General features: G+C 39.8%; 1 protein-coding gene across 1 annotated transcript in view; it reads right to left on the bottom strand.

Annotated features, from left to right (window-relative positions):
- PCCA (propionyl-CoA carboxylase subunit alpha) overlaps positions 1–22,803 on the bottom strand; it is a 4,227,722-nt gene that overhangs the window by 2,966,836 nt on the left and 1,238,083 nt on the right. Inside the window, exons 5-6 of the mRNA XM_044071233.1 lie at positions 18,770–18,883; positions 17,614–17,667 (exon numbers count right to left, since the gene is read on the bottom strand). Coding sequence (XP_043927168.1) covers positions 17,614–17,667; positions 18,770–18,883 — 168 coding nt within the window. The remainder of the gene's footprint in view (positions 1–17,613; positions 17,668–18,769; positions 18,884–22,803) is intronic.

The following is a 22,803-nucleotide window of genomic DNA, read 5'->3' as shown; positions in this document are numbered from 1 at the left end:
AGCCATTACTTATATTCCAACACAGACAGGCCAGCATTTTTATGTTATTAAAATTTATTTAGTTACTAAAACAACAGTTTTTGTTTTACCAGGGAAACACATATGACAGGCATACCACTTAACCTCTTAACACAAGAAATATGGACAAAGTCAAAAATAATGGGAGGATAACGGCCCAACATCAGGGAAAGATTTTAGATATTGTTCTTATAAACTTAGAAAGTTGGTAGAATAGCAGATCATGTATTATCCACAAATACACCATACGGCACATCAACACAGGAAAAAAGTTAAAATTTATTACATAACTAAGCTCTTTCATCTGCTTGCAACACGAGACTTCATAAGAGTTTAATTACATACACTAACAAGTTACTTAAATATTATCAATTAAAAAATTATGTGTTCCCACCCAACCGATACAAAATCAAATACTAGATAAATACACGCCCTGCTAAGATTATTAAACTTAAAAACATTATATAACCATGTGCTATATAATTACTCTAAAATAACCCTAAAAAGCAGCATATAATGATTTAGCCTTGAGAATACTACTTATGGACTGTGCCTTTGTGCTTGCTCCTTGGTTCTCAGATTTGGGTGTAGATCATGTATTATCATGAATTTTTTGAAAGATAGGAAGTCAGTCATTATTTAGTGACTTCAGTCCTCAACGTATGAAGCAAAAATCCAGACACTTGAGAGGTACAGAGGGACAGTGCATGCAAAATGCACAAAATCAGGGACAGTTGAGGACTAACCAGCCTCCAGCTATCCAAAAGATGTGGGTGTCTGCCATTAACAAAGTGTGTGTGAGTGTGAGTGTGTGTATGTGTATGTGTGTGCGTGTGCGTGTGTGTGTGTACTCTGCATGCCATCACCAAGCTTTCTCTTCTCACTCTGCCATGCCCTGCCCATGATCTACCTGATTCGCTGTCTAGTTAGACTGTGGGTGGGACAAGCAGAAGACAGAAAATCAAATGGCCATCTGCCGGACTTTCTCCCTAGGATGCTGTTGCTTTTCTCGTAGTGGGGCTTTTCAGATATGCATGTATGTATGTATGTATGTATGTATGTATGTATTTATTTTATTGTAAAGAAACACTTTTTTTTACTATAAAATAAGTAAATACATACCTGAAAAGTGCCCCCATGAGAAAACTGAGATCAGCTTCCTAGGCAGATGCCTAGTTGGCCTATGTCTATGTCTGTCTATGTGCACAGAGGTTGGAAAGCTGCCTTATTTGTATAAGACAGCACCAGAATTTTCAATCAATCCCTATTTACATGTCTTTAGCACCCGATTTGCTTAACTTCTTTTGAACCAAATTACAACTAATTCTAAGTGCAGCTGCTGTCTATGAATCACATCTTAGCTGTGCTTAGGAGCAGCCTAAGCAAATTCCTTTTGAAGCTTAAGCACAACAATTATGAATACCACCCAAAATTTCAATAAAGATCTCTCCAAAGAAATGGTCACCTGATCATTTTCAGCCATAAGAAGAAATAAAACTGAAAAATCTGTGTTGCTTTTAAAAAGGAATGGCATAAGGCCAATGAAGTTTCAACTGGGAAAACAGATACTAATGCCAAGACATACAGAAGATAAGAGCGTTCATTTGCTGCAATAACATACTGTTACATTTCTTACTAAACTAACACTGCCAGTTCACTCCACAGCAAGTGTGTAAAGAATTATGGGTAATACATTGTCAGGTACTATATACCAATCTGGTGGGAGGAATCAGTCTTCCCCACAGCAACAAACTGACCACTGACATTATTTATTTTATTTATTTATTTACTGGCATTTACCAGGATAGTCCACTGGGCTGTTAAGAGACCATTTTCAGTAGAAGTCCTGGCTGGAAGAGCTCCACAATAACATGAACATAGAAGAGAATATAACAATATGATAATTTTCCCAAAGTATATGCACACAGGTGAGTAATTAATAATTAGATATATACAGGTAAAACAGAAGTTGTCAGTTAAGTACAACTAAATACAAACTTAAATTGCAGAGTAAGAGAAAAAGGCTAACATCACATAAAGTTACTGCCAAAAGTGTAGTTAGTTTATTGTGATGATGTGAGATAGTCCCAGCTATGCCAGGAGGAGTGGGCAGTGGATATGTAACATATGCCAGCATAGCTGGCTGGAGTTTTGTAAAGAATTATATGTTATTTGTATATCAAACTGATTTGTACAGGTGCTTGTGTTGAAAATGTATTTGTAAAGTTGCTTGTGTTAAAAAATGTACCAACAGTGGGTCCTGACAGACAGAAAAGAAATACACCTGTATGCCAGATTGTATTGTAACTGTTGAAATGAATATACTGCAAAAGAGGATACAGGAAAAGAAAAGGCTAACCTCAGTCCAGCTAACTTTGAAAAATAACCTGAAATTAAATTACTTGGTATAAACCATAAAGATAGTATCTCACAGGTCTGAATGCAGCCAGAGACACAACATCTGTGAAAACAAGAACTAGGAATCCTGCTGTACTGCCCTTAGTGGTGAACTAATTGCTACCCAAAGAGGGTGGAAGTGTTGAAATGGTTTTATAGCTTCTAGATGCTGTAACACATCTTAGCAAAGCTCTGTGTGTGTACTGTGACACACGTGCAAGATCCTGGCTCAGTTTCTAGTAAAAGGGGTAGTGTGGGAACCACAGATTCAGGTGACCAGATGTGATGTCATTCCGTAATCCAGCATGGAAATGATGCTTTAATACTACATGAGACAACAGGAAAGGCCACAACCACATCACTTTGCCTTGCTCTATTAAGTAAGTAGGAAAAAGTAATTCTTTAGATCAGTCAGGAAAATATAGTGAGATTAATTAAGTATTGTTTTTCTGTATTTGTGTGAAGCTTTAAATCTGTGTTATTTACAATATTTCCTTTGACAAACTCTGGTGTTTATTGTAAATAGATATTCAGTAGTTTCATGTTCTTTTATTATTTATTACTAAATATATTTAAACTTTTCATTGTGGATGGTCTTCTAGAGAATATTTTAACCTTTGAGAGTACTTATGTTTATTCAGTGACGCTGTGGCATCACACTCCTGAAAGTCTTGCTATTCAGTCAACATTACGATTGGTATTAGTATTCATTTCACTCAGTATAACTGGATAACCTGTTAAGAGCCTGAAAGTAGCTGGCTGGTGGGCAGTGGAACTACCTTATAGCCTGGGCTGAGGTGGTAGAGCAGGTCATTTGTGCCAGTCTTTCCCAGGGGTGTGTGTGTGTGTGTGTGTGTGTGTGTGTGTGTGTGTGTGTGTGTGTGTGTGTGTGTGTGTGTGTGTGTGTGTGTGTGTGTCAAAATCAAATCTCAAAGAGTGTGTGTATCAGCTACTTGGAACAGGAACACAGACCTCCTTAGTGGTTAGTGTGGATTCTTATTTGGGGCCTGGAGAGGGGGGAGACAGAGAGAGAGTGTCTAGCCCCAGGACTGGAATGTGTTCCCTGTGTGCTCTTAAGGGAAATTGTGCTTGGTACAGAGAGCTGCATATGAAAATACTGCGTATATCCATTTTTGTTCCAAGTGAACGTTTCCCTACCGGTGTCTGTGGTGAGGACTAAGGCTCCTTGATCACTGACACAAAGGAGTGATGTCACAGTTAGCACCAGACATTTAGCAGATAAGCATCTTCAAGAAGTAAAGGCAGTCATATTTTAAAGGGGAGAGGCTTAGTGCAAATGCAGTTCCAGACAGAAGAGAAGTTTCCTTGTAAAGAAGTTTTAAATGAAGCATGATTCTGATTGGTTCTAATTATTAATGGTAGGGCATTCCAGGTTCTGGCTACAAAACACGAGTAAAGAAGCTGGCAGGCAGTTATTTTGGCCTGTGGACCTGCAAAAGGTGCTGATTTTCTGATCTGAGATACATTTTGGGATTGTAATAACTAAATAGTGCACTAAGAGGAGGACAGTCTAAAGGTTTATAAATTATTTTATGTACAGTTGTTAACTGCAGGTAGGAGAGATAGTGTGGAAGTGCAAGCCAGTTCAGGGAGTGTAAAGCTGTACAGTGATGGGTATAATGTTTGGCATTAGTAGCAAACTTGTCGATTTTGTGATAGTATGTTTCAAGCTTTGTTTTTAGGACGGATTGTAGGTTTGTAAGTAAAGGGGCACCATAGACGTGAGAGGGAAGTAGGTAAGTGGTAGCAAGGGTTTGTTTAGTGGAAGGGGTAAGGAAGTGTTTGTGACTGTAAAGAATGCCTAGCTTTTGGTGTGTTTTGCTAATGCTGTGATGTATGTGCAGGTCAAATTTTAGATGTTCATCTATGATTACTCAAAGTACTTTAGTGTGACTAACAAATTCAATTATTGTGTTAAATTATTGTGTTGCTCTGAGAAAGTATGGTGAACTGGTAATTGTTTATGGGAGGTTTTTTTTTCCTTTGGCTTAAATAGGATTAGCTTGGTTTTGTTTGGATTGAGACACAGATGATTATTGTATAATCAGGTCTCTATGGAGGTAAAGGCCAGTTGAATAACTTATTGAACATCAGACATGGAATCAGCGGAACATATAACAGTAAAGTCATCTGTGTACTGTATGAGGGATCCCTGACTGAATGAAGACTGGAGACTATTAATAAAGTTACTGACTAGGAAGGGTCCTAATACAGCGCCTTGGGGAATACCAGAAGAGGTGTGAAGATATGGAGAAGGGAGTTTTGCCATTTAACTGTCTGTTATCTGTCCAACAGATAACTTGAGAACCAGTTGAGAGAGGAGGAGGAGAGACAATTTGTGACAGTTAAGTTAGAAGCAGGGGGTGAGTGACTGTATCAAAAGCTTTTGATAAGTCAAGAAATAGGGAATAGACAATTTTACCTGAGTCTCAGGCTTTATTAAGTGTCCATGAAGGATATCAAGGTGGTCATAGTACTATAACTTGGTCTAAATCCATGTTATGTGGAAGATAGGATATGGTTATTAAGGAGAAAGCTTAGCAGTTGTATGCTTATACATTTTTCAAGGATCTTGGAGATAGGACAGAGAACGGTTATAGGACGGTAGTTGGAGATATCTGTAGTATTGCCAAAGTTGTGAAGGGGTAGAATAAATGCTTTTTTCAAAATTTTTGGGAAATATGATTATAGGATGGAACTGTTGAGGAGTATACCGATGGTGTAGGCAATGGCTTTGGCTGCTAGTTTTAGATATTCAGTGGGTAATTTATCAGCTGCATTTGAGCTAGGTTTGAGTTTGAGGAGTAGTCTTTTCATTGTAATAGCTGGAATGAGATTAAGTGTGAATGTAGATGTAGAATGGATTGTAGCTTCATTGACATGATGGGATGGTGTAGAGGAAGGGAAGCAGGTGCAGGAGTATAGTCTTGATGGCCCAATACAGCTTGTGCAGTAGTGCAGATGGGGAAAACTAGCAATGATGTTCGCTAGAGTATTGATAAAATGCGAATTAGAGAGACTGGCTATTTGTTGTGGCATTTCATCAGGATGTGGACATGGTTTGCTTTTTGTACCAGGGTTTAGCAGTGATGTAATGGATGTCCAGAAGTTTTGGGTATACTGCTTATGGTTTTTGTTTGAAGTTTTAGATAATACTCCTTTTTTTTTGTCCTTGGTTACTTGTCTTTTTTACATGGTTGTGAAACTGTTTGAATCCCAATAGTCTGGAGGATTTTTAGTTTTTTGCCATTATTTCCAAGTTTTTGCCCCTAGCTAGCATAAGTTCCTTAGAAGGTTTAGTTAGCCATGGGGCATGGTTGGTTTTGGTCATTCTTACATGATGAGTGTGTGGCTGTTTAATGTTTCTAGAAATATTGTATTAAAGCAGTTCATTGGATTGTCTAGTGGTAGACATTTTAGGATGCTCCATTTTTTAATGTATTAATGAATGTCTGTGGTATGAAGTTAGTCAGATTCCTTGTTGGTTTATAATGATGTTGCTTTTAAAAGGAGGGATCTGTTTGATGGATAAAAGTGGGGAGGTCATCACCAAGTGCATTAGGGAGTGTACCGGCTGAAGAGATTTTACTTGGATCAGTAACCAGTATCCAGTTTAGGACAGAACCATCCTTATTATTCCTATTAAATCTGGTTAGAGTGGTGATAAGTTGAGTGAATTTAAATAGGTTAATATTTGAGGACAGAAATTTAGAGCAGAAGTTTAGCCAATTAATATTAACATCGCCCAGAAGGATGGTTGCCTTTTTTATAGTATCCAAACAAGGATCTCTTCCAGTATAAGCATGTTATTGCCAGGGGGAATGTGTAGAGCTATGATACACAATCTTTAGAATTATTTATTTTTAGGTAAGAAATAAGAATTTCAGCATTAAAGAACTGTGGAATATTACTAGAGTAAGGAACTATGTTATAGGTGTTAGGGAAAAAAAGTGCATTATCATCATCTTTTTTGTGGGTCCTATCGGACCTTATTGCATTGAGCCTGGAGAGAGGCATTCTGAGTCTTTTTCATAAGGTTTTAGCCAGGTCTCGGTAGCAGCAATGATGTCAGGTTGATTTTGAGCTATCCAGGCATGAAAGTCAATAATTTTGGAAGTTTAGTGTTGCAATATGTAAATATTTACAGGAATTATTAGTGCTAGATATTGAAAGAGAAGTTATGCTCTTACCATAACGTTCCAACTGTGCTGTTCATCTTCATTCATTCATTACTGAAGGGTGTCGGTTCCGTCCTCAGAACCAAGTCGGCCTTACAACAAGCTCGTGTCAGCCAAAAAAACTCTTGAGCTAAGCTTTACCCATAGTGCCCCTCCCTATTACCTCAGATCGAGTTTTCCTGTGATAAAAAAAAAAAAAAAAGCAGAGGATTATTCTGAGCAGGTCCCCTAATGCGGGATATGGACCAAATTCAAACCTCCAGGAGCCCCTTGGAGGGGGAAGGAGGGTAGGACGTAATGAATGAATGAAGATGAACAACACAGATGGAACATTATGGTAAGAACATACTTCTTTGTCTGATGTTGTTCATCTTCATTCATTCCTTACTGATGGGACAGAGTCCCTAGCTACTTTATGTCCTGGGAGGCCTATGGAAGGATGTTTCTGAGTACCATTGAACCAAAGGATGCTCTCCCCTTGGAGAACAAATCCAGTTTGTAATGAGTGATAATAGTATGGGTGATGGCCCATGCTGCAGCTGCACAAATATCATCCATTGAAAGCCTTGAATAAAAAGTAACAGAAGTCGCCACTGATCTGATTGAATATGCTTGGACCTTGTTCGGGAGGGGAATTTTATTATGTTGGTAGACATAGCATATACAATTTCTCAACCACTTAGATAAAGTTACCTTAGAAACAGAGTTTCCAAATTTTGGCCCTGAATAGGAAACAAATAACTGATCAGATTTACGTACAGATTTAGTTCTGTCTAGATAAAAGCATAATTGTCTATGTACATCCAGTAAATGAAGGCAGTATTCTCCTTTGTTTGAGAAGTTTGAAAAAAAAGACTGGTAGATCAGTTGTCTGATTTATAGTCAGTTCTGAAATAACTTTGGGCAGGAAGGAAGGATTAGTCCGGAGTGATACTCTGTCCTTATGAAATACCATGTAAAGAGGTTTTATGCACAAGGCCTGAAGCTCAGATATGCATCTTGCTGAAGTGATGGCTACTAAAAATAGGGATTTCCAAGATAAGAACTTTATATCGCAGGTGATAGCAGGTTCAACAGGTGGTCATGTCATGGATTGCAGTATTAGTGTTAAAACTCCAAGATTCAATTGGTTCTTTGAAAGGTGGTCTGATGTGCGAAACCCCTTTCAAGAAGGTTTTACAGAGATGGTGGGAAATTAAAGATGAGTCTTGGAATCCATTGTGGAAGTTTGAGATAGCAGCCAAATGTACATGAATGGTGGAGGCTGCTGATCCTGAATGCAGAAGGCTTGACAAATAATCCAATACCGCACTAACAGGGGCTGAACAGGGGTCTAGCTCTTTCTGTCGGGACCAAATAAGAAATCTCTTCCACTTGCTAAGATAGATTTTCCTGGTGGATGGTTTGTGTGAAGCCAGAAGAATGTTACGTACAGGAGAGGTAAGGTTATTCTGCCTGGCAATTACTGGAAGTGGAGAAACCAAGAAGACATCTTGAGACTGGATATATTTGGGTGTATCAACCCCTGTAGGTGCGACAGTAATTCCAGAGATGGATCCAGAATCCATGGTTGGTGTACTAGGTGAGGCCAAAGGAAAGGGAACCAAACTTGTCGAGGCCAGTAGGGTGCAATGAGGATTACTCTGCTTCTCAATTGAAGGGCCTTCTTTAGAAACTGTGGGATCAGGGGAAGGGGAGGGAAATCATAAAGAAGTCTTGTGGACCAAACATGTATTAGAGCGTCCCTTGTGGACTCCCCCTGCGGGAGATTAGGGCAAAGTAGCTGCTGCATTTGTGATTTGCTGGTGAGATGAATAGGCCGCAGCAATGCTGGCCCCAGCGGCTGAAGATCTTTGCCACTATGGTTGTATTGACGGACCACTCGTGAGGCATGAGGATGGATCTGGTCACTTTGTCTGCAATCACGTTAGAATCCCCGGGAAAGTGCGCTGCTATCAGAAAGCAGTTGGAAGCTATCACCCATGCCTCTTGACACAATGGGTAGGACTTGGTTCCCCCTTGTTTGTTGATATACCAGACCACCAACATGTTGTCGGACTGGATAGCAATTATCCCTGACAGAAGGGCAGATTGAAATGTTTGCTATTCTTGAAGCACCACCCTCAGTTCTAGAACACTGATATGCAGATTGGCCTCCACAGGGGACCAAGTGCCTTGGACTGTCTTTTCCTGGAAATGCCTCCCCACCCTATCAGGGAAGCATCCATGGTCACTATGGCCTTGGGTAGAGGTGAGGAGAAAGGTCGACTCCATAGGTCTTCTAGTGGCTTTATCCACCACGTAAATCTTATTTGCATTGGTTTATGTGGATTTGAAAAGACACAGGGTGATTCGAAGGGGACCACTGTGTTAGTACGAGTCACTGAAGGAGTCTCATGTGTAGTCTCGTCAGGGGAACTATTGTAACTGATGATGCCATTGATCCTAGCAGCTGAAGGACAGTCCAATCTGGAACTTTGTCTTGGGAGAGTATCACTCGGAGTTGGGACGTCAGTCTTTCTAATCTGTGATCTGGAAGGGAGACTAGGCAAGATTGAGTACTGAAAGTTGCTCCTATGAATTCCAGGGTTTGAGAAGGAATCAGCTTGCATTTTTCCCTGTTTATTGAGATTCCTAGATAATTTGCTAGTTGTAGAGTGTATGTAAGGCTGTAACCAGTAGACGCTTGGTGAGGGAGGTAAGGAGCCAATCGTCTAATTATGGAAACACTCAGAATTCCTTGCATTCTCAAATGAGCTGTTACCACTGCCATGCATTTGGTGAACACTCTGGGGGCTGCAGAGTCTCCAAAGGGCAGTGCTCGGAATTGGTAATGATTGGCTCCCAGCCAGAAGTGAAAGAATCTTCTAGAGCATTTGTCCATTTTTATGTGACAATATGCATCCTGAAGATCTATTGAGCTTGGATGACTTTTTTTGAAACAGCTTTCGTATTTCTTAAGCTGCTGCTTCCCTTTGACTGGGTGCAATGTTAAGAATGTGCCTTAATGGCTTTGGGGAAATATTGAAAGGTATGTGGTAACCTATGGCGATTATAGTCTGCACCCATGGATCTCTGGTTACTGTTTGCCAGGCAGGATGGTGCAAAGAGAAACATCCCCTGACTGCTTCCAGAGGAAAGCAATCAGACTACTCTTCAGAAGTGCTGGTAGGGCTGTCCAGAGAAATAACCTCTGGACCCCTGGTTACGCAGACCCCCTCTGCCTCTGTAGGAGCATCTTCCAGATGAGTTACACCCTCTGCCCTGGGTGGTAAACAACACATGTGTCACAGAAAAGACCCTGGGATTTCTTGTGCCACATCTTTCCACTCCTCTGATTCCTAGAGTAGGATCATTGGGAGGTGGAAAAACATACGCCCATGGCAGACAGGGTCTTGCCATCCTTTTCACACCTGGATAATGTGTCTTTCACTTTCGGGCTAAAGAGGGAAGACGCTTCCACCGGAGCGTTAAGAAAGGAAGACTTAAAAGGGTCTGCAAAGTCACAAAGAAGCATTCAAGCATGACGTCTCATGACAACGCCTGAACCAGCAGCTCTAGCCGCCACTTTAGTAGTGTGTGAGATCAACTGCATGGACGAGGTGGATACAGATTCCAGGGTTGCAAGCTGCAAGGCAACTTTGTCACGTACCTCGTCAGAAACTGCTCCTGCCAAAGTTCCAGAGAGTTCTGATATTAGGTCTCTCTGGAGCCTGGTAAAGTGTGCCAAGAAATTCAAGGACCAAATGGCAAAGGTCGATGCAGCAAACACTTACTTTCCTAACCTGTCCATTGCACAAGACTCCTTGTTTGGGGGGCTGGACAGTATGGCTCTCCTCAGTGAGGTCTTTCTTAAAGGCTGCTGCCACTACCATAGCATCTACCAGTAGGCTTTTGGACCAATGTGGCCTTTCTTCTGGCGGGGGATAAAATTTTGTCTGGTCTTTGAGGGATTGGGTCAACGGTATCAGGACTCTTCCGTGAAAACTGCATAATGAGTTGAACTAGTTTGTCTGTAGGCAAGGTCACCCAGGAAGTAGAGGGTCAAGCACAAAAAGCCTGCAAGAATACAGACTCCTCAGAGGAGGGGTTGGTGGGTTTCCAGCCTCCTAGCTGTTTTAAGATTTTCAGTTAAGTCTCCGAAGGAGACATCCTCAGGGGGTGTCCGTGGGGACCCCACCCTCTTCCATCATAGTCCGTATCTTCAGTGAGGGACTCTTCAGGAGAGCCCATGTGCTTCCTCTTGCATGATCTCTTATGTGCTACCTCTTCAGTGGGGGCTTCTGAAGAGGACTACGAAGACAAGGTGCCCTGTGTAGGGTATCTTAAGGCTTTTGTGCTTGATGTCCCGATGTGGTGGACTGTGTCAGCTGTGGTTCAGAGGGAGGATATAGATAGTATTCTGACATCAAAGGCTGGCCTACAAAGGCAAGGGCCCTCTCCATCACCTGGAAAGCTGGCCCGCCTGAAGAGGAGTGGAAGTCCAGAACCAAGAGGGACAACCTCGGAATTGGGGTCACATCCTGTTGCGATGAACCCACTTCCAAGGAAGGAGCCCCAAGAAGTCTTGGTGCTGCCAAGACTCCCGGAACCATAGTAGACGGCGCCATAGAAAAAATCAACGCAGTACTAGGGGTCATAGTGCCGGCATCCCAGTTACAATCCTGAGGATAGCTCGGCTTCGAATGAGTCAATGACCAAAGGGTCGACTCTGGAACCACAGTGAGGTCCACCAGTGAAACCGAAGGACTGGGAACCAAAATAGGTGTTGGTGCTGGGTGCTTCGATACTTGCAAGGAGGTCAAAGGAGGAGAATATGCAGGATTCTGTGGAGAAATACTCCCAAATCCTGTTGGGAGGGGAGTTTTGAAAGGTGTTGAAATTCCTCTGGCCATCAATAGCTGATCTACAAGTCACACCATGTCCAATTCCAAGAGGCTCCAGGAGGAGTGGGTTGATATCCCCGATGGTGAATCTGGCCATTCCAAGAAAGGGCTATATTGTTGCCCAAAGAATGGATCCGCCATAGGGGAGTATCGGGTCCAAGTTGTAGTTTCTCTTTTCGACACCGTGGTCTCAGAACAAGTAAGATCCATGGGGGGGGGGGGTGACCAGTGTTGGATAAACTATTTTTGGTGCCAAAAAGGAGACCGGAGTTGAAGTGGTAATCACAGGCATGGTCAGTGCAGCAGTCCTTATCGGCACCGAGGGTGGTAACAAGGTAGATACTTGTAGTTCTGGAAACGAGGATGGCACCGTGGAAGGGGGTTGAGACCCTAGTACCAAAGTTGATGATGTCAATTTTGGAATTTTGGTCTTCAGTCTCAAAGGCTTAGAGTCAATTCTATGGGGTGAAGACAGAACTGAATGGCTCTTACTTTTGTGTTCTTTCTTGAGAGAGGGTGAACCCTCTGACCCAGAAATAGCCTCTGCAAAGGGGGTTTGTAATAGGCCCGCTGAGTATCAGTTTATTTTTCCTCTCATTAATAGTGAGAGAACTAAACGCCTTACAAATTTTGCATGGAGGATGTATAGATAGGTGGGGAACACCCAGACAGTAAACACAAGAGGTATGGGCGTCTGAATTCGGTATTTTGTGACCACACTGGTCACACTGTTTAAATCCAGTCGTTTCTTTCTTTTCCAACATAGCAGAGAAGGACAATCCAAAAAACAACACACACTAAACAGATTAATATACACACGGAAAAATCAGCAACATTTTTTTAAAATAGATAAAGGAGGGAAAGAAGAGAAAAAGGGGGGGGGGGATACCAGCAATAATATTAAGGAATTACCTCAGAGGGTAGACGAGAGAAAGGTCCATACCAGCGCTGGTACAAAGAATACCTAAAAACTGGTAAGAAAAGAGAAAGGGAGGCACTAAAGAAGATATATAAACTAACGACTTACAAGTAAAGTAATATATATAATAAAATTTAGTATTAAAGAACTATCAAAGGAATGTTTAATAGAAAACTTCTAATCACTTAGCTGAGAGCTGGCTTGACATGTTTTAATAACATGGCAAATGAGATCTGAGGTAACAGAGAGAGGGGCACTATTGGTAAAGCTTAGCTCGAGAGTTTTTTGGCTGGCACGAGCTTGGTATAAGCCTGACTCGGTTCCGAGGATGAAACCGACACCCATACAAAAAAAGGAATGAATGAAGATTAACAACATCAGATGGTAGGTAGTGCAAGTAGGTCCAGAATTTTGGTGAATGTCTTGGCACACAGAAATGATAGAAAATCTGTGAAATTATAATAATGGTAGTTGGTTTCTTTTAGACTTACAAAACAAATCTATAAGCAGCGGGTGGAGTTATTAAAGGAATACAAAGGACAGAGTTTTTTAATGGGAAAAGTTTCACTTTGTAGTAGAGTGCTGGTTTTATTTGATACAGACTAGGAGATATGTCAGCATAGCTTTCAGATGAGTCTGATTGGAAGGTTGTAGCTGGTGGGGGTTTGGAAGGAAGGGGGATAGAGTTGAGTGCTGTGAGATTTAATAGTAAAAGGATAAAAAGGGTGATATGAGAAAGACGCAATATGTTTACACTAAAAGGAGACATAGTGAGAAAGATGGTATGAAAGTGATTCAAGACAGAAAAATTGCTAGTGTAAGAAGATTAGAGTAGAAAGGGGTATAAGGGAAGTGCAATTTAGGAAAATAATGGAGTGTGGAGTGAAGTAGAGTGTAATTAAATTATCCAGTTAGATGGGGTACCCTAGGAAGGAGACGATGACTAATAAGAGATGAACAGAGAGGATTCAGAGGAGTTTGAGAACACAGTGAATTAGTAGTAGTAGAGAGAGAGGGGTATAGTATTGGGTATGCTTATAATTTCTGACTTCCTTTGGGCAGTAATCAGAGCGTGGAGTGATGGAGGGTAATTAGAGAAGGCAGTATGTGAAAAAATGAAATAGAATGGGAGTGGTTGCATAGGGAGGTAATTGGCAGAATTATAATTGGTATGTCTAGATTATTGGGTGGAGTTATGTGATTTAAGTTTAGGAGTAGTGGGGGGTGGGTGGAAATTGGGGTAGGGTAGGGGAGTGGAGTGACAGCGAGGGTGGAATGGAGAAGGCTGACCCACAACAGTGGTGGGGGGTGGCAAAAGAAACAATCAGGAAGCAGCAGAAAGGTACACAAGTTAATTCCAGACAAAGGCAAGTCTTAAAGGCCATCTCTTGTAGATTCAGTGTTGCAATAATTATTTATTTACATGCCTCAGTTGAGATAATACTATAGCTGTAGTTTATTAGAGACCTTGTTGGCATGCACTATGGAAGAAGCATTAGTGGCCGTAAGTGGAGAAATGGGGTTTGAAAAAGAAATTTAAGCTACCTGAAGTTAATAAAAAAGTTATATAGCAGAAACTGGGCTATTGGTTGGGGGGGGTCCTCAAGCTGAGTGCAAGCCAAGGAGCAGGCATTAGCACAGACATTAAAGCTTAACGTAAAAGTAGTCAGCAGGTAACAACTTCAGACTGCTGTGTCTTTCGGCTTTTCCCGGTTAGGGGTCGCCACAGCAGAACTCCAGTCTGCTAATGATTGGCAGTAGATTTTTATGTGCCGAGTTGCCGGCTCTGATGCACAACATTCAACAAAGGTATGCCCATTCACGTACATCTCCACACAGAAGACACTCTAGCTGAGAATTGAACAGGACAACGTCTTCCTGTGAGGTGACAACGCTACCGCAGCACCACCACCACAGTAGGTAACAACGTCAGATAAAATACAAAAAAATATAGTATACAAATACATTGAGATAGTACTCCCTACTCTTTCAGGACATGTCTTGCAGGCTACGTGAATGCAGGTATTAACAACTTCAGATAAAATACAAAAAATATAGCATACAGATACATTGAGCTAGTACCCCCTACTCTTTTAGGACAGGTCTTGCAGGCTACATGAATGTAGGTATTTGAGAATGTACTCTGAAAACTTGTCTTGTGGAGCTGCTTTGGAATATGAAGAGCAGCGTCACTTACTTTAGACAGTTAATGCAGTACCGTATGCCACTTTGTTAAATATTTCATGGGGTAGTTATAGGGCAGCAGACTGTGGGAAGACAAATGAAAAAAGAAAAAAGGTATCAGTAACAGTGGCAATTAAACTAAAGGTTTATATTTCCAAGATAGCACAGTGCAAAACAAGGACCGATTAGAAGTAACAATGGACTATGAGGAAGTTCAGGAAAAATAAAAATCAGAGGGATTAGCAAAGGCAGAGAAAGGTACAGCAGTGGGAAGGTGTAGAGAGATCCGTAGAGCGGTTGGAGGGCAAGACAGTACTACAAATAATAGGACATCAGCCAGGAAATATCATGAAAAACATGTATGTACTGCAATTCACCACAGAACTCTAATACCATGCAAATAGTGTGTGTGTAGTACCTAATATCACTTGATACAGTGTAACATTTCATTAGCTACTATGCAACAGACTATTTCAAAAATATTGGTTTAACAAAATATGCTAACTAGTACAGTCATTGCCTGACAGTTACATATAGTTTGCAAGCTCTAATTACATTACATAGGCACATTGAGAATACACAAGCTTAGACTTAAGTACAGCAGGTAAATAGTTTGTTCAGACCTCAGTAGCTATAAATATAAATTAGAAATCTCAAAACATTCTATTGAGAAAATCCAGAAACACACATTCAGTCAAATAACAGAAACAAGATTTTCTTACAGTCTGTGCGCGCATGCAGCTTGAGGAAGAGCTTGAGTGAGCAACCTATTTTTCTGGGGGTTAATTAGAAAAGATACATTACTCAGTCTACCAGGATTAAAAATAGCACAAAGGATTATGGGGCAGGTAGTCAAGGTTGGCGCAGGAAAGTCTGAAGTAGTTTAAGATAACTCAAGGTGGGCCACCCCATGACAGTGGTGTGGGAGGCAAAGAAAAACAATCAGGAAACAGCAGAAAGGTACGGAAGTTAATTCCAGAGAAAGGCAAGTATTAAAGGCCCTCTTTGATAGATTCAGCTTTGCTATATTTATTTATTTACATGCCTCAGCTGAGATAAAAATATAGCAGTAGTTTATTAGAGACCTTAACCTTTTACACAAACTTCTAAAAGGTGAAAATAAAAAAGCAAAGAGGACAGCAGTCTGGCAGCTGAAAAGAATATAAAACAAATCTTCCAGAATTCTTTAAAGTATATAACTCTATTAACAGAGAGTCTAGAGATGTAATTTTATCTTTCTGTATCTTGGCAAAAGGTTTCATCACATTCCATGCAAGAAGTGGAAAGTAAACAGACATCTAAATGAAGAGGAAACAGGGAAAGATTATTTCAAATACCTGGAAAGCTAGGAGACTATAAAAAGCTGCAACTTGGAGCAGTACTCAATTTCTGACCTGACCTTTCATCCCTAAATCTACAAGGGCTGCTCAACACCATAATTTCACTGTCAGTAACAAGAAAACTAACTAAAAATGGGTGGAAGCAAAACACGAAGAATCCCCAAATGGACCCTCCCCCTGAGATTTTAAGAAAGTTAGAAAGAAACGAGACCAATGAGTCCAAATTAACAAATGCCTGAGTCATTATGGCTATTACTTTGAAATTCCTCTGAAAAGAGGCCGTTGGCTCAGAGGGACTAACCCTGTAAACAAGGTAGAGATAAATTAAATCAAATTATTAACAGGATAGCAAACTCAGTTGTTTTTCTTATGTTCAACATGAATCATATACAAATCCTAAACCATAACAAGGGAAACAGGAGAAAGGCCTAGAAACTGGGATATACTTGGTTTACTTTAAAGGAACAGTAGTGCCACTAATAATCAGTGGCACATATTTAAAAAATTGTCATTGTTGGGATAGATTAAAAAAAAAACCTTCATGGGCTAAATTTTATACTGAGGAAGTTTCAAAACAGTAAAAAGGCCAGATGGCCTTTTAGTATTGTCTAGTGTTTTTTTAAATATTTGCTACTCTTCTACAGTACAGTGCTAAAAAAGGAAAATTATTCAGGATAAAGGTATGTCCAGAGATAACAAACCCCACTTAATCTGCTTGTGCTCACCTAATTAAGACAATAGAACAAGAAATACTTTGGAAAAAAATCTTTATAAACATTTCCACTAGCTGCCATCATCATCTGGCAAGACAGAATGCCCTCATGTACTTTATAGGTATTATACAGCGCTAAAAAGTAAGCCAGAGCTACAGAAAAAGAGAACACACAGATCAGTGTGTGTGTGTGTGTGTGTGTGTGTGTGTGTGTGTGTAGGGGTGAGGGGGTGGGGTAAAGACAAAAAGCTTCCCAATAAAAATCAGAAAGTGGAAGCTCCAGGGATTCCAAATGTTTCCGCACTGATGAACAGAGTGTACGAAAAAAACTGGCCCCAAGCAGAACGTTTTCAGCAGCTTACCAAAGCTGTCTGCAAGTGTTTTCTAATATTTAGATTTCCACTAAGACCTTTAAATACTGCTTAAAAGAAAGAAAAAAAATCACGAAGAACTCCTGGAAGATTCTGAGGACTATGTGTTAAGCACATTTCACTTTTCTTATTAAGCTAGCATTTTCTTTTTCATTATATGTTGTGCTCTGTGCAGAACCATACTCACTATTTTCTATTTTTTTGGCAGAGAACAGAAGCTAATAGAATACCGCTAGAACAACAAAACCCACATAAAACTGCTGCACATAGCGCCAGAGTTTACTTCACATCTAAATGCTCTCTAAAGACTCATAATCATCTTGTGTGAGCAAATCATTCAACTACCTTCAGCTATAATTTTCCTCTTCTTTTTTTTTTATTAAAACAATGTAACATGATGAGAGCCATGTAATCTCTAAATGTGGTGAGACAATGACTTCAGTCTCCCTCTATTTCTGTCACCCTCTCTCTCTCCCTCGATCTTTCTTAATCTAGACAATAATTCTGCATGAATGTGTCACTACTACTGCTATGCCTCTCCTTTCCTAAAGATTAATTAACAGCTACAAGGAAACAACAAAACTTACCAGACGTCTGGCAAATTCTTTGTTTTCTGAAAGAAATCCATATCCTGGGTGGACCTGAAAGCAGAAAAACAGAAGGTGTTTTATATAAGCTTCCAATTGTTTTACATTGTTATTCTAGCAGGTCTATTAGAGAAAAAGTAAACAATTTACATGGCATGCTTAATTACGATGTTAATATTGTTGGATTCTCTTGCTGTGTGCACAATATTTACCCCTATGCGTCAGTAAGAAAAAGTGATAAAACTGAGGCAGGTGTCACTTGTTTTCAGTAATCTGTCAATCACTATTTCAAAAATAGTTCTGAAATTTAAGGGTTTTTCTTTCCCTATATTGCAAGAAAGGGAAATAAACTACCACATTCTGCATTAAATTTTATAAGCTTAGTAATTTTCACAATCGCCTACTTAAAAATGCCCTTGGGTTGCAAAAATACTAACAATTTTGGTATTAACAGCATTTTCAACAGACAGTTTATTAAATCCTGCATATACAAGTGTTTTATATAAGTAATGGTTGTTTGCAACATATCATGGCACAAATACTTACATTTGCAAACTAACAAAATACAGGTATGCAATCTGACTAGAATTAAGAACCATTTACCTACACAATAACCTGAAAAAAATGGTTTATTTATGCAATGATGTTACTTTTAGTTAAAGACAAAATGTAATTTCATATGGATTGCAGACATTTTTGGTATGCATGTGAAATAAGTACATGCACAATTTTATTTCTGAACAAACAGTGGTGGTAACGTCTGAAAAATGATAATCAAAACAACGGATATGGCAACAGAAGGGTTAATGCTTAAACCTAATTGGGATTTTTTTTTTTTTAGCAAATTTGGAAATGAACTGAAGCTGCTCCCTGGTGTGAAAGCTGAATCCAGCAGCCACCTGCAGGATCAGAAACCGGCACTGCCAGATGCTTCACAGCCTTTGATTTTCAGTAGCAATTTCAGCCACATTTAACTCTTGTGGAATGAACTAAACTGCAAGAAACAAAATCACTTCTCAACAAATATAAACTCTAACCTTTTTGAAGTAGCTAACTCTATACATGTACACAGATATAAAAACATATTAACACATACATATAGTCATATCTAAATGTACTGTACCAACAGAAACAAATGTAACTCATTCTGACTCACAGCTTGGGCTCCAGTTTCCTTAATGGCTTCCATGATGGCGTCCATGTTGAGGTAGCTTTTGCTGGTGGGAGCTGGGCCAACACAGACAGCCTCATCCGCCATTTTTACATGAACCTGAAGAGACAAAATCCTGCATAAGCAGATGCTCCCCACAAATACAACTGAGATCACACAGAAATATTCATAATAAATTACAACCAGAAACAAATAACACAGAACAGTGTTTTAAGAAGATTTCTGAAATATTAAAATCTCTTTGCATATAAAAATAAATAAAAATATGCATAGTCGGGATGCCAGGTACAGCGAATAAATATGGAGCTGCAAAATACTGAGCAGAAACAACATTAAGCTTTGAACACTTGGACCACTTTAAGTAATTAATTTTCCTTTGTAATCACCTACTGTACATAAATGTTTCTAAAACTAACTCTGTTACCTGTAAGCAGAGTAGCAGATATGTTAATATAAAATAATGTGCATCCTTGGCTAGTTCTGAACTGGCTCCCCAGGAAGTTGGGGATAATTAGAGTGAACTGAATGAAGGGATGTAGTGAGTGTCACTGCACAGCATCAGGTCAGCAGCATGTACAAATTAAAGCCTATGACTAAAGAGTTCAATATCACTACAAGTGAACCAGAAAATCTAAAGAATTATCTAAACAGGCATCACTAAGGATTCATGCCATTAAATCCTGATGCACATCTGAATTACTAGCAAAAACATGCTTGAAAAAATACCTCAAACACTTGATTGTCTGGTATCAACTTTATACACAAGTTGTGTGAATGAATGGACATATAAAATGGAGTACTTGTAAAACAACAGCTACAATTTGATATATGACACTAACATATGCATTTTCTGAAAACTTTTTGATGGTAAAGAGAGAACAGCTATAAGAAAAAAGAAAAGTCTCTTTAGTGTGTATAGACAATAAATGTACACATGTGGATTTGTGTGTGTGTGTGTGTATAAATATATATATATTTATATATATATATATATATAATATAGATATATGTGCATATATATTTAAGGGTTTTTCTTTCCCTATATTGCAAGAAAGGGAAATAAACTACCACATTCTGCATTTAGATTTTATAATCTTGGTAATTTTCACAATTGCCTACTTAAAAATGCCCTTGGTTTGCAAAAATACTAACACTTTTGGTATTAACAGCATTTTCAACAGACAATTTATTAAATTCTGCATACACAAGTATTTTATATAAGCAAAGGTTGTTTGCAACGTATCATGGCACAAATACGTTTGCAAACTAACAAAATACAGGTATGCAATCTGACTAGAATTAAGAGCCATTTACCTACACGATAACCTGAAAAAATGATTTATTTATGTATCTCTCCTGTCTATATTGTTTTGTCTATTTGCAGCAACACCAAACAGCAACTCAACAAAGCTATCAAAAGTTATTCCTGGGTAAGTACCTTATGTTTCGTTCCCTAGGTCTGCGAGTTGAGGAAATGAGTGGCAAAATGGGTACTGTGGGAAGGAGAATCCATGAAAGTGGTAACTAGAATGAGTTCTGCCTTTTTTTTTTTTTTTTGGGAGTTCTGATGGTTTTGTGTCACTGGGCTATTGTTTGACAAATCTGCTAACTCAAGAAAACACATGGAACCATGTTTTCCTTACAAAGGCAATCTTCCTGCAACCCCCCCCCCGCTACTTAAATATACCAACTCTGAGCTTGCACAGTACTGCAGAAGTAGTATACTCTCCAAACCCGGCATTATAGCAATCTCGCACCAAAGGCAATCAGCTTTCCTGTCAATCAAATTAAGCAGGCAGGAAAGCTGTTGAGTTTCTCACCAGCAGTCTACGGTAACCGGTCCCATATATACATCTACTGCATGCACACACAAAGAAATACAAACAGACTGATACACACACAGGCAGCGCTCCTCTAAATCAGATAAAACTTATTTGTTACAAAATCAAGGAAATTAAAATAAGCCTTGCATTGCCACTTCAGCTAAATGAACATACAATTTTCAATATGGATAGGCAGAGGTCTTGTTCAAGCACACAGCAAGCTCAAGTTTATCAAGGTGCTTTAGGACCAAAGCGCCATTACAACATAAACCAAAATCATCATAAGTAATGATACATAATGAGTAAGGTAACCATTTCAAGCAAAATTCTGAAGAATTTCATAACAGCTATAACCATTTTCAGTTTATTTGCTGCCATAAATGGACATTTTTATATGTAATTTTCAAAGCAGTATATCAGTTTGTTATATTCTAGATTCTTCACTGTTCTAAAAATTTAACACCTTTTATTAAGTCTATTTTTTAAATATGATTTGTCACAGATTACGTGTTTTATTTTTGAAAGGATGAGCAATTGAATAATAACAAAGGCTGAAGCTTTGAATGAAATACTTCAGTGCAGGCTTTGACTCAATTGACTAAAGTGACAAATTAAAACATTGTAGCTTTAAAAAATAGCAAAACAAGAGGCAATGTTATTAACAGGCCCCAACAAAAAGAAAATGTTATCAATATCATCATTGAATATGCCTATATTTCTACAACATTAATACACTTTTTAAAAGCATCCCATTTAAAATCTGTCTATAATGAATATCATTAAATATGTCCACATTTGTCCTTCAGTAACAAGTTTTATTTTAAAAAGCATCGTGTTTAAAAGCTTTAATTGTCAATGTGCTTTGTATAAATTACAAGTATAGTGGGAAGGTAAATCATATCTTATTTCAACATCTTTTCTAAAAATGTCACAGCATTAGAATATGCAACATCAGTATCCGTGGCTTAGCAGGTATTTCCTTTGCCTTTGATGCTCACAAGAACAGAAAGCTGTGGGTTTTAGTCCCATACCAGGCGCTAAGATTTATGTTCCACTACTGAGACTGTAGTGCAATATGAAGGGGGAAAATGCGTGTATATATCTATATAGGTCTACTTTGATTCACTGAAAACTCACTTCACTCAATTTCAAAATACTCACACCAAATCGCTGAAAGCTCAAATCACTGAAAACTCATTTCACTGAATGTAAGTACTGTTGGGGAGATAAAATGTATATGCCCTTTTCCCCATTGTAGTGTGATCCTGGAGTTAGTATATATAGTTGGGGGGGGGTTCTTGGGGATCAACTCCACTGTTTCGAGTTCTTTCCACATCCTCTGAGGCATCCAAAAGGTGAATCTCACCCAGGCTGTGGCTTAGGGGGGGTCCTTCCCCTTCGAAGATGTCAGTATCCTCGGTAAGGGACTCTTCAGGGGAGTCCAGGTGCTGCCTCTTACCAGAAACTTCCTGCTCCAGAGAATCCGAAGGGGAAGGGGAACAGCTAGGGGCCCAGCAAAGGGGGGGGGGTTGAAGGTCATGAGATGTCAGAAAGCAGACTGATGACTGGTCGCAGGCACAGATAAGAAGGGGGAGGGGACACCAGCTGAGGAAGAATGACCCATCGTCTCAGCGGAGAACATCCTCTCCACTACATCAAAGGCAGACACCACCCACCTAGAGCCAACAGTCTGAGGATCCAAAGAAACCAGAGATCTGCTGAAACCCAGAGGAGCCCTAACCAGCCCCAACATCATTAGCGGAGCCGAGCTGTTGGGAGCAGACACCCCAAGCAGCAGGAATGACCCAGAAGCTGGAACTGTCGAACCCAACCAGGAGTTACTTGCCTCAACACAACAGCTTTGAGGTCCACTTGGCTCCCACACAGCCAGAGTCAAAGAAACCAAGGTAGGGGCCAGAGCAAAGCATGGCCACATCATTGTATATGACCCTGAAGGAGGAAGGAAATCAGGGTGACAGAGCCAAGGTTCTGGGGAGGGATCCTGGCCACAAAGGAATAAGGCCCAGTTGCACCTGTGCTTGTAAAAAGGGCCTCATCAGCTGCTGCAGATCTGAAGCTTTGATACTACCCACTGACCGCGATGACCAAGCTGATGAAGCCACTCACAGGGGCCTAGAGATTCATTTTAATGGCAAAGAACCTGCCAGTCGGAGCTCAGACAGACATACTCAGACT

The sequence above is a fragment of the Protopterus annectens genome, chromosome 5.part0, assembly GCF_019279795.1.
Source record: "Protopterus annectens isolate FY-2018-M chromosome 5.part0, PAN1.0, whole genome shotgun sequence".
NCBI classification, from domain to species: domain Eukaryota; kingdom Metazoa; phylum Chordata; order Ceratodontiformes; family Protopteridae; genus Protopterus; species Protopterus annectens.
The sequence above is the reverse complement of the archived record's forward strand: the minus strand, read 5'-3'. Positions and strand labels throughout refer to the sequence as shown.